This window comes from Mytilus galloprovincialis, chromosome 3 (genome assembly GCF_965363235.1).
Source record: "Mytilus galloprovincialis chromosome 3, xbMytGall1.hap1.1, whole genome shotgun sequence".
Classification (NCBI taxonomy): domain Eukaryota; kingdom Metazoa; phylum Mollusca; class Bivalvia; order Mytilida; family Mytilidae; genus Mytilus; species Mytilus galloprovincialis.
This window is the reverse complement of record NC_134840.1, coordinates 74,169,091-74,181,300: the sequence shown is the minus strand read 5'-3', so window position 1 is coordinate 74,181,300 and position 12,210 is coordinate 74,169,091. Positions and strand designations below refer to the sequence as shown.

The 12,210-nt window shown below is 33.3% G+C and overlaps 1 protein-coding gene across 2 annotated transcripts in view; it reads right to left on the bottom strand.

Annotated features, from left to right (window-relative positions):
- Positions 1-1,284: 1,284 nt before the first annotated feature.
- The window catches only part of LOC143066563 (interferon-induced protein 44-like), a 30,586-nt gene continuing 19,660 nt past the window's right edge, over positions 1,285-12,210 (bottom strand). For both annotated transcript variants that reach the window (XM_076239450.1, XM_076239451.1), the window contains 2 exons: positions 9,787-9,952; positions 1,285-2,858 (listed from right to left, as the gene is read on the bottom strand). In XM_076239450.1, the coding sequence (XP_076095565.1) occupies positions 2,530-2,858; positions 9,787-9,952 (495 nt within the window). In that variant the 3' untranslated portion in view covers positions 1,285-2,529. The remainder of the gene's footprint in view (positions 2,859-9,786; positions 9,953-12,210) is intronic.

Here is a 12,210-nt window from a genome sequence, read left to right as displayed (position 1 = left end):
TCTGCAAGTAGAGGAACGCACATGGTTATTGGGATTCCAATAGTCTGTTGGAAGACCAAACCTCCAAATTCAACAAATATGTTGTCAATTAAAAAGTCCAGCATGGCAGTGATATCTTTTGCGGTGTATTGGTTGCTTGACTCAGTATGATTTTTTCACAAAGTAAGCTGAATTCCTGCCCAAAACTAATGCCCTTTTTGTTAATAAGAAACATAAGCTGACGAGTTCTTTCAGTCGAGCTTTAAGTTTAGTATGTGGAATAGTGGCATAAAGGGTTAAAAAATCAAAGGTATTTTATGTTGGTACAATGTTTTAATGATTGAGATTGTAAATTAAATATACATTCAACGAATTTTGACTGCTCAAATAAAACGAGTGCAGTATAAAATAACTTTTAAAATGTTCGTTTAAACTTGTTAACTGGTCCTTTAGAATTGGACCTTTGACCATATTGATAAATTTCCTCTTGGAATCCTTTCGTTATTATTAGTCTTTTCAACAGCCATGCACTAATATACTTATTACTGTAGAACCGTTTTGCTATGCTCATTCATTTTACTTTTTCCTGGAACTGTTACCGCATTCAAAGCGAGTGTTAAGCAGAAACTACTCGTAATGTTAAATATTAACAAATAATAATCTGTTATAAAACGTTTTTAACGATTGTATAAAACTCAAACGTCCAAAATTTATGTTACATATCTGTTTACGCCTTATGTTTAAAGGAAAAAAATATAAAAAAAGTGTTCTATCAGTATTTCTCTTTGATTAAAAATAATATTAAGTTGGAAAATTAGTAGCTAAAACTCCCACTTTTATGACGATCGCATAAAATTCAATTTTATTAACAATGTGTGAACAAAACAAACAGACATTATAGTTAAAAAATGAAGAAAAAAACATCTGGGTGCAGCTGTTAACATTGTGTTGTTATCTTAATCAATAAAAAGACAATTACCATATCAACAACAAAAAACATACAATGGCATAAAAACGCTGAAGACAATGCACATAAGCGAAAATGAAAGCAAGAATGCACAAAATGACAACAGCAAAAACACACATAGGCGGGATGTAGAAATACCGAGTTACTTCAAAAAAGATATTCAAAATGGATTTAACAATAAAGGTAAAAAACATACAAGGACAGATAAAAAAAAACCTAACTTTAACAAGTAACTAAAATGATAAACAACGTCAGTACCTAGAATCCAATATTTCATGACCATCATGTATTGTTGTGAAGTTGATGCGGAATATTTACCAACAAGGTCTTGGTTTTTTTCGAAAGAACGTTTAAACTGAATACATCTGAATGTGTTATTAAAAGATCTGAATTCAAATTCGTTCATCTTGTTTTTGAAAAAAGTCTGAAGGAACTCAGATTCATTTGAAAGTAAGACCAGACTCAAAGGAATACCGACAATTTGTTGAAAAAGTCTTCTTTCAAATTCCATAATATGTTGTCAATAAGAAACTCAAACAAACTGATCATTTGTTCCTCCGTGAAGTTAACTATAAACAAAATATGCCGTATCGTATCACTAAGCAATTGTATGCTTCCATTTCGATATTGATAACATTAAAATTTAGTCACATAGTGTGCTACTGATCTTATACGGTATATATGGGGTCAGTCAATTCCATATGGAGTGAGAGCGAAGCTCGAATCCCTATTTTGACCTCATATATACCGTATTACATTACTAGCACACTATGAAACGAATTTATCTTACCGACTATCTTAACGTGTGAAATTGGGACTAGTGACCTATCAAAATGATCAAGTCTTAACGCGGACGCCTTTAACCATCATATTCCTACAAATGTATCCCAGGTAAGATAATGCTGGTTATCTCTTTTAGAGGATTTTTCAATTTTAAGTGGGGAATGGTGTATAAAGGGGTGAAAAATCAAAGGTTTTAATTGAGTTAATTTTAGAGAAAGATCGATATTTAAAATTATCCAGAAGTTTTTTTTTTTAAATCTACGTTTGGTTCATACCAATGCGCGAGTTAACAATTTCACAGTTTTCTGAAGACCTTCTTTACTGCTGACAAAGTTTTTGTTAATCGAAAAGACAATTCCTTTATAAAACATGCAGATGAGCCGGCAGCGTACCGTTTTTTGTACGGAATTTTGAAAAAATATTGTATTCGTTACAAATAAGTTAGTTCCCGGATTGGCTGTTAAATGCCATATTCATTATAGCCATAAAGGACTTATGAATAGAAAACATCTCATCCTTGCCATAAAATATGTTTTTATATTTGGGATTAACTCAAGGCTCATTTATTCCTGATTCTTTTACAAGATACTAGTCGTAGTACGATTTACGTACAATAACAATATCATTTGAAGCTTGGTCCGCAGGAACAAAACATATTTATCGTGTAGAAATGATTGACAGTTCACAGCTCTTTTGTCTCGGAATACGGACTAAAACACCATTACAAAACAAAAGTTCGCAAAGTACGTATAAATACAAAATTATTGCAAATACTATTTGCAACGTTTAGAAGTCTGTTTCTAAAGAGACTGAAAGGTACAGGAATCGTAATATTCTCGATCATACGTGTCCTGTTGGAGTTCTTCCTTATTTTCCGATAGGTATTTAGCCGTGGTCATCAGCATATGCCTCAAATTATACAATGTAAGAATCTTCAAGTTGGTACTGGGTATGTGCTCAATTTGAATGTTCTTCATGGGCAGAACGCTGTATGATGGTCGTCTTAACAATCCTGAAAATTGCTGTATCTTATTCTGTATAAATTTACTGTGAAATGTCGTTGACAAATCGTCCTGTATCAGATTTGACAGGTTATCGATTTTTGTCATAAGTATAAGCTGAGGGATCTCTATAAAAAAAAAAGTGTTAGCTTAGTAGATACTATTTTTTCCGTGGATAGTTGTATAAGCACAGTAACCGGTTTGTTATTTTGTGAAATCTAGAATTATACAGTTGTTCCATAATCAAATAATGTTTTAAATTTAAAGAAAAACAACCAACAAAACAACAAAAACAAAAACAACACATATTCGGCAATAATACTGACGATTTTAGTTCAGGTTGAAAAACATTATAAAATTGAGCAGCTTTGAAATAAATTTTGGAAAAATTGTCTCATATCCTTTAAAGCTATGAGGCAGAACATTTCTTTTAAATCATGGTATAAGTGTAATATCGTGTCGTCATCCCTATTTACTAGAAAACCGGTTTCTCTCGCATTATTGCAATTATCGTAGACCGGAGATGATCTGTTCGTGAATTTTGAATTTTTGAGAATTTGACATATTAATGCGTTCTCAACTAAAATTTCAAATTCTCATGTACAGTTTTTTTCATACATTCCGTGAAATAACTAGAAAATAGCATATGTCAATGAAAAGATGCTTATTTTGAATTATTTGTCAAAGTATTTCTCAATTTTTTAATTGCTTTCATATTTTGTATAAGGTAGCATCTTTTTATGGTACATATGCTGTCTGTTTGATTTTATATGCTTCCAGCATTAAAATTTGATGTAGATGCTGTTGTTAAAATAATAATGTACTGGAGCATCTTACTTTTACTAGGATGCTAGTTTTGCATATATTTTTTTTTAAATATTTTTTTATTTTTTGGGGATGCTGGATTTCCTATATATTGAAATGCTGGCATCCAGTCATATTGGGATGCTGGCATCTCGTTTTATTGGGATGCTGGCATCCAGTCATATTGGGATCCTGGCATCCCGTTTTATTGAGATGCTGGCATCCAGTCATATAGGGATGCTGGCATCCCGTTATTTTGGGATGCTGGCATCTTGTTTTATTGGGATGCTGGCATCCAGTCATATTGGGATGCTGGCATCCCGTTTTATTGGGATGCTGGCATCCCGTTATATTGAGATGCTGGCATCCCGTTATATTGGGATGCTGGCATCCCGAAAAAGCTGGATGCTGGCATCCAAAACTGTAGGAGTGCAGACATCGCAAAATATCCGAATGCAGTAATCCTACAAGTTATGTTTGATATACTGTTGGCCGAATTTCTATAGATGTACTCCATTGCATAATTTTGTGTAATGCAAAAAATAAAACAACAACAAAAATCCGTTTGATGTTTTCCTCCCAACACTTTATCTAATGACGTCAGGGATATTATGACGTAAGAGGTGTTTTACCATCATGCGTAGAGATTCATGCAGAGACAGTAAACATGATAAGAAATCAAATCTCAAGAATCACTTATACCGATATAAATATTTTTTGAAAAGTAATAAAAACAGGTAACCCTTTTAATATTCTCTTATTTGTTAGTTTTTTCTTTTGCTTAATACTGAAAGCGCTTGCACTATTTTCCTACGCTTATTGCGGCAAATCCCACCCGCATGACGTCATGTAAAAAGAATGTTTAAAATCGGCGAAGTGGACATGGTTGCAAGGGGAAGGACAAAAAACACTTCTTTGGCCAGTATGCCGCAATTTATTATAATTTTGATATAACAGAAACATATACGCAATAGAACGCTACTCATACAGGTAAGACAAAGTAGATTTTCTTATATTTTACATGCACTTCGTAGTCCGAGATTTCTCAGATTTAGCCATTCATAAGGAATATTCTACTCAACTCGACAACTGTATGTCTGTAATGGTTTCATATATATATTATCAGATGTCGAATTTTTCTATAGGAGACGATTTGACTTGTGCCCGTCCGAGATTACTTGTCGTCCTACGCTCATGGGCCTAGCTTGTCTTGCAAAACAGCTGTTTGAAGTCCGAGCAATCTCGGACGCATTTCAGTGACTTGATACGCCAGCCGGATAATATAATTCTGATTACTTCCAGAGGGAAAATTACAGGCTTAAATGGTTAGGCAACAATGATTAATGTCAGTCGCCAGATTCTCCCATGTTGTCGGGGAGGCCGATGCACTTCGATCCGTTTGTGGTAGCCAATGGTGATCCAGAACTTTCTATAAATGGGATTTGGGGGGGGGGGGGGGGGGGGGGGGGGGGGGGGGGGAGGGCACTGACTGCCATAACAAAGGGACCCGCTAAAGTCATCTTTTAGTGTTTCCCTCAGTCTGTATAATAAACCATTTTTTTTCACACGAAAAAGGAGGGGGGCTGGATCCGCCTATGGTAGCGATGAGCCTCCAAGACGGACATACTTTAATATGACTATGAGAGTTTTTACCATTTTTTTTACATCGAGTCTATGAGAGAGAAATTATGACTGTAACAGTGCTTAGTGCCAAATTACCAAAAAACTTGAAGGAAGACTATTTCTATTTTTATAGGGTAGGTATGGAAATAGGAAATACACATATATTTTTTTTATTTTGCATTATGGAAATATGTACTTTTTCATGAAGTTATGAATAGTTTTGACAAAAATATTATCGACATAAACCCCACCGAGACGATTAACCACTATCAATATGGCCATGGCCAGTAAAAATATTGGGTCCGCAAAATTAATTTGTTTACCCCTAGACAACCTATAAGAAAACCATTAAAATGCATCACTGGTAAGAGTCCTTTGAGTTCAAGAAAAATAAAGTATGAAAAACTTAATTTCAGATTGATTTTCGGTCTAGAAAATTGAATGTGTTTGCCTTTTTTTTGCAAGGGTCTAAAACCAGTTAACTTGTGCCCGTCCAAGATTACTCGGAGTCTTGACTTCCTACGCTCATGGGCCTAGCTTGTCTTGCAAAACAGCCGTTTGGAGTCCGAGTAATATTTGAGTAATGGTATGATTGCTAACGAGACAACTCTCCACCGGACTGAGACCAAATAATATAGCACCAATATGACTAAGCAGTTTACAATTAAATGTTGGCATATGGCCTCCAACAATGAACAAAACTCATACTGCATAGTCATATATGAATCAGATTGAATGTAAAATTTGAAATACTATGTTTTAAAAGAAAGAAACGCTTATCATACATAACAGATTTACCCATTTCAAAATAAATTTACTCTAATATATAGAGAATAATACATGGCAAAATCCGTATCATATGTCGTATCATCCCGAGACATCAATATCAGCCCAAGGGCTTTAGGCCCGAGGGATGATATTGGTCGAGGGTGATACGGCATGTGATACGGATTTTGCCATGTATTATACGCTTTATCATATATTTCAACAGAAGAGTATTATATTATATGAACTGTTTTCTGATCCATAGCACGGGGTTACCTTCAGTTCTGCTTATGTCTTGTTTCAAAGCCTTTTAAAATAACTGCTCAATTATTTATACGAAGCACCTGGGTTACCTTACAATTTGCGAACTGTTGTTTTAAAAATATTTTGATTATTATTGTATTTATTTGAGTGTTTTGTATTTTCTATAGTTGCATTTAGTGTGCCAAAAAATATGAAAACTTGATGTTCGTGACGTCACATACAATATGAAAACTTGACGTTCGTGACGTTACATACCAAACAATGACGTCATTAAAAAATTTGATCTATTTTGAGGAATTTTTTTTTCTTAAGCAAAAAAACCCCAAAAAACTGACTATGAAAAAAAAAAAAAAAAAAAAAAAAAAGGTATGCGATACGGGTTTTACCATGCGATACGGGGTATGCGATACGGGTTTAGCTATGCGATACGGGGTATGCGATACAGGGTAGGTGATACAGACTGGAAAAACGAACCTTTATTAGATACACAAAATAGCTGTATTTTGTACTAAATATATGATAAATATAAATTTTGTACTTAGCTTACTGGCAGGAATTAATAATAATAGGTTACATGTATAGTTTTATGGGTCAAGTTAGTCTTACAAATATGCCTCGGAGTCATCTTTTCATAAATGATTTTAAGCTGATATTTTCGTGATTTATTTCTTTTTTTTTAAACGAAGTTCGGTGGAAGCTTGATAATAAAAGCAATGCATATATATAGCAAATTTGCAAAATAAATGAAAAGAAAATACGAAAATTAAGGAAAATGTAAATATCGCTACAAGAATTTTGTGTTCCAGGACTAGGCTAAAATAAAATAAAAAACACACAAATTCAAAAAAGGTGTTAACCGAATACACCCTTAGATGGATTAAATTTCACGAAAGTCGCTTAATACATGTAGGATGTATTTCTAAAAAAAAACACTTTTCTCCCTTTCATAATGTACAGTATAGACCTGGATGTTGTTCCATAAAAAAAATCAATTGAACTAGTGGTTCATATGTCAAATGTATGTGTTTTGAATAGTAACAACAGGCATATATTTGTGTGGAACACTTAATTTAAAAGAAGTTTAAATGAAGGTTTTCTTCGAATATTAATGCGTTTTTTCGTTCCCTAGTGGTGTGATGTTACAACGAAAATTTATTGTTGATAATATTTCATATAATTATTTATTTCTCTTTTCAGCATTTGTAAAGAAGTGGCTTCACCTTTCTGGTTACTATTCATGTGTTGTGTATTAATGTATCGCAACACTTTATAGTTATTGGACAGGTTAAACTCAGACAACGAATCATCCAAACAGCACCAGATCTTTTGTGATTCAAGCTGATTTCAGATCACTAGCAATACATGATAATAGAAAGTTTGAAAGTTCCAGTTCGTGTAACTGATTTGATTAAATGATTAACAAATATTGAAATTTTAAAATACAGAAAAAAGATACAAGTTTAATAATGATTGTAATAAAGAAAATGTAAGTTTTGTTAATAAAATGAAAGGCTCAAGTACTAGAAGATCCTGACATGATGTACTGACTCATTGGAAGATGTATACAGCAAGTCCAGAGATACTGACAATATCCAGTACGTACAGATCATAGACACTGTGTACTAGTATCAATAATAGATTATTTTTAAATATTGCATTGTGGTACACGTTTTATTGTATACAGGCAATTGCGGGAAACAAATCTCCTTAATTTATACATTGGATGCCAATGGGGTTTCTCATAGACACAAAACAAAATTATTATGCAGGTTTAAATATAACGCACCTCATATTTAGCATTTTAATAAAGGTACAGTCACCAATCCGTTTTGTAGAGTGTTTGTCCTGGATGACTTAGTTCATCAGAAATTCCCAAGGTTGATGGTCATTGGGCAAATTCATTTGATTGATAAAATGCCATACAAGATGAGCAGCATGTTTTTAATAACATGTATACCTCATGTCTTACATAATGGTAATCAAATTCAGAAAAATAACATTAAAATTGGCTAATTATTGGAAACTTACCGGTAGTACATTGACATAGTTTTATAAATATCAAATTGTTGACATCAGCATTCACATGGTCAACTAGCACTTTACAATTCAGACTCAGTTTGTTGGTCAAGTATACATTTCACACTCTGACCTATGATGTCACATTCTCAATATGCATTAAACTGGCCACTGGCCATGAACAAAGACTAAAAATATAATCTTCCCGGCATTCATCAGTAGCTTTTTTTTTTATGTTTACTTGATTGTTTTCATATGCATTCAACACACATCAAAACCTTAGGAAATGTACTGCGTGATATATTGGTGGATTAATACTAAAATCCAATTGATTAGAAAGCAGCATTTAAATTCGTGTCATAATGAAAAATGGTACATGTCTGCAAGGTTGTGATGCCAGATATATTGAGATGCCAGCATCCCGATATTTTGGGATGCCAGCATCCGAATATTTTGGGATGCAAGCATCCAGATATTTTGGGATGCCCGCATCCGAATATTTTGGGATGCCAGCATCCAAATATATTGAGATGCCAGCATCCAGATATATTGGGATGCCAGCATCCGGATATTTTGGGATGCCAGCATCCAAAAGTATTGGGATGCCAGCATCCGGATATTTTGGGATGCCAGCATCCAGATATATTGGGATGCCAGCATCCGGATATTTTGGGATGCTAGAATCTATAAATAATTGGAAGCCAGCATCCAAACGTTGAGGTATTCAATATGAAATTAAAAGAATTACATCAGCATCTATCAAAGGCGAATATGCAATTTTAATCGTTTTCTTCATTATCCGCAGACACATTTTTGAAATATGCTATGTACAGAAATAAGAAGTGCTTTTTATACAAAACAATTTCACAACTACAAAAGTTGTTAATATAATCGAGAGAGCATCCATAATCTTTAAGACCCAATAAAATTCATTATGTAGCATCTACTATTCATAGAAATAAATGAATCTTTATGATTTTTGGTAAAATGAGCATATGTTGATACTTAAACAAATGCAATATAGTAGAAATATTCTGAATATGGAACATGGCCGTAACATTTTTCTGGACATTGAAAAATTTATTAGAATACAACATAATTTTACCTTAAAAATTCAAAAATTGTCAAAAAATTCTCTTTAAGCATATGAGAATTACAAATTTTAGTTGAGAACACAAAATTTGTGGCTTGAATTGAAAGTAATTTTGATCATCGTATATATATAAAAAGAAGATGTGGTATGATTGCCAATGAGACAACTATCCACAAAAGACCAAAATGACACAGACATTAACAACTATAGGTCACCGTACTGCCTTCAACAATGAGCAAAGCCAATACCGCATAGTCAGCTATAAAATGCCCCGATAAGACAATGTAAAACAATTCAAACGAGAAAACTAACGGCCTGATTTATGTAAAAAAAAAAAAAAAAAAAAAGAACAAAAAACAAAAATGCAACACATAAACAAATGACCACCACTGAATTACAGGCTCCTGACTTGGGACAGGCACATACGTATGTAGATTTTTTTCACCGGTTTCCAAATAATAACTATATGATTTAGGTAGATTTTAACATACTTGCGTCGTTCAAAGAATCACGAACTGAAGCTGTCTGTTGTAGAAACGATTCCATGATTAAGGGCTGACAAGAGTCAAACACAAAAACAAAACAGTGCACTCTGTCGTTTATATTTGGATATTTCCTATAATTTGGATTATCTGCAGCAATGTTATTCCCTGTAAACTAAAAAAACCCCATAAAGTATGAAGGATTGTATTATACCAACCACTAAGTATATGACAAATTAATACGTTGACACTTGATTAGAATTCAAAACAAAACAATTGAAGATGTTTAAATTTACCTTCAGATAATATATAAAATTGAGAATGGAAATGGGGAATGTGTCAAAGAGACAACAACCCGACCAAATAAAAAACAACAGCAGAGGGTCACCAACAGGTCTTCAATGTAGCGAGAAATTCCCGCACCCGGAGGCGTCCTTCAGCTGGCCCCTAAACAAATATATACTAGTCCAGTGATAATGAACGCCATACTAATTTCCAAATTGTACACAAGAAACTAAAATTAAAATAATACAAGACTAACAAAGGCCAGAGGCTCCTGACTTGGGACAGGCGCAAAAATGCGGCGGGGTTAAACATGTTTGTGAGATCTCAACCCTCCCCCTATACCTCTAACCAATGTAGTAAAGTAAATAATTTGATAATAATTTGATTTCAATCTGAAAAAATGATTTCGATTGTCATATTTCTCTTATACAAAAATTTGAAATTGTTATATAAAGTTTGACACTGACTAAAGTGTACATAGTACATGTCTCTGACGCATCTTTCATTAATTTATATGTACTTAACATTGAAAAATATATCTTCCTAGATCACAATCAAGGTAAGGTAATAGAAGGTGTGTGTTTCTATCAGAGTATTCAAAAACTGGCTGTATTTTAAGTTAAACGTCCGTACACTAACCAGATAAATTACATCAAACAGTTACTTGTATGCTGCCACACGATGAACAAAACGTTTATAACGTAAAATGCAAGTGTATGGCAAGTTATTGACCAATGTTTAGAATGCTCACTCAACAATTTCATTTAAAGTTAAATACCATTTTGCTTCATTCGTGTTTAAAAATAAAATATCCGCTTTATTATAGTTATTCAATTGGAAATCTATATTCTTATCTTTTCTGTCCGTTTATTTTTTTGTATTTACCCTTTGTTGTCTCTATTTCCATTTAAGTTGACTGCACATACAACGAAAAACAACAAAATACCGAACTCCAAGGACAGTTCAAAACGGGAAGTTATTTATCTAAAGGCAAGGTCAAATGCTCAAACACGTCAAACGAATGGCAAACAACTTTCATATTCTTGACTTGGTACAGGCATTTCCTTATGTAAACAATGGTGGATTAAACCTGGTGTTAAAGCTAGCTAAACCTCTCACTAGTAGAACAGTCGCATATGATTCCAATATAGATAACAATGTGTGAACAAAACAAACAGACATACTGGGGGAAAATGTTTAACATTGTTCACCCTGTAACAGTTGTTAACTAAGGCGACAGTTATTCATTGATGTTCTAATATCGAAAATCGATTGAAAAAAAATAAAAGTCAAGGCAACCAACAAAAAAAAAAGGAAGAAATTGCATAAACTGAAAAGTAGAGGGACTTGATGTGTGGACAGGGTCTGTGGATCGTACTGTACAAGCAACAACCCCCCCCCCCCCCGGACCCCATATGAATCCTCATTTAGTCAAAATATTAAAGTCGAAAAAATATATACTAAATTAAATATGCTATATTTCGATAATATTTATTTAATTCTTAATAAAAATAGGGTCTCTTTTTATTCTGCATCTAAAATTTCAAATAATTAAAAAAGTTCATCGGAAGGTACCAAAAACTGCTGATAGAACTTTAGAGGTATTATTCGAAAACTTAAAAATCACCACTTTTTAGGAATAAAATCTATAAATCAGAAACATGAAATCTAAAACTTATAAAATCGAATGAGAGATTACAACGATAGATATAAACAATTCTCTAAAATGTCAGGAAAACTCCTCAAAGCCTTTTTGAGTTATGTCCCAAAACTGGAAAATCCCCCTTTTTGTGATGAATTTAACCCCATAACTCGGAAACGTAAATTGTCAATATATACAAACAATTCCCCAAAGTTTCTTGCAAATGGGTTAAAGCGTTTTTGAGTTATCGTCAGACAACAAGAAAATCCCCCTTTTTGTAATGAATAAAACCCTAAATCTCTGAAATGTAAAATGTGAAATCTAAAAATAAAAAATGAAAGGGAGCTTACGTCAATAAATATAAAGAATTCACAAAAATTTCATCCAATTGGTTAAAGCGTTTTTAAGAAAATTTACAACATATTGAAGACGGACAGACGGACAGACGGACAACGGTTTATTATAATACATCCCGTAAATTGGCGTATAACTACAAAATAAGTTAA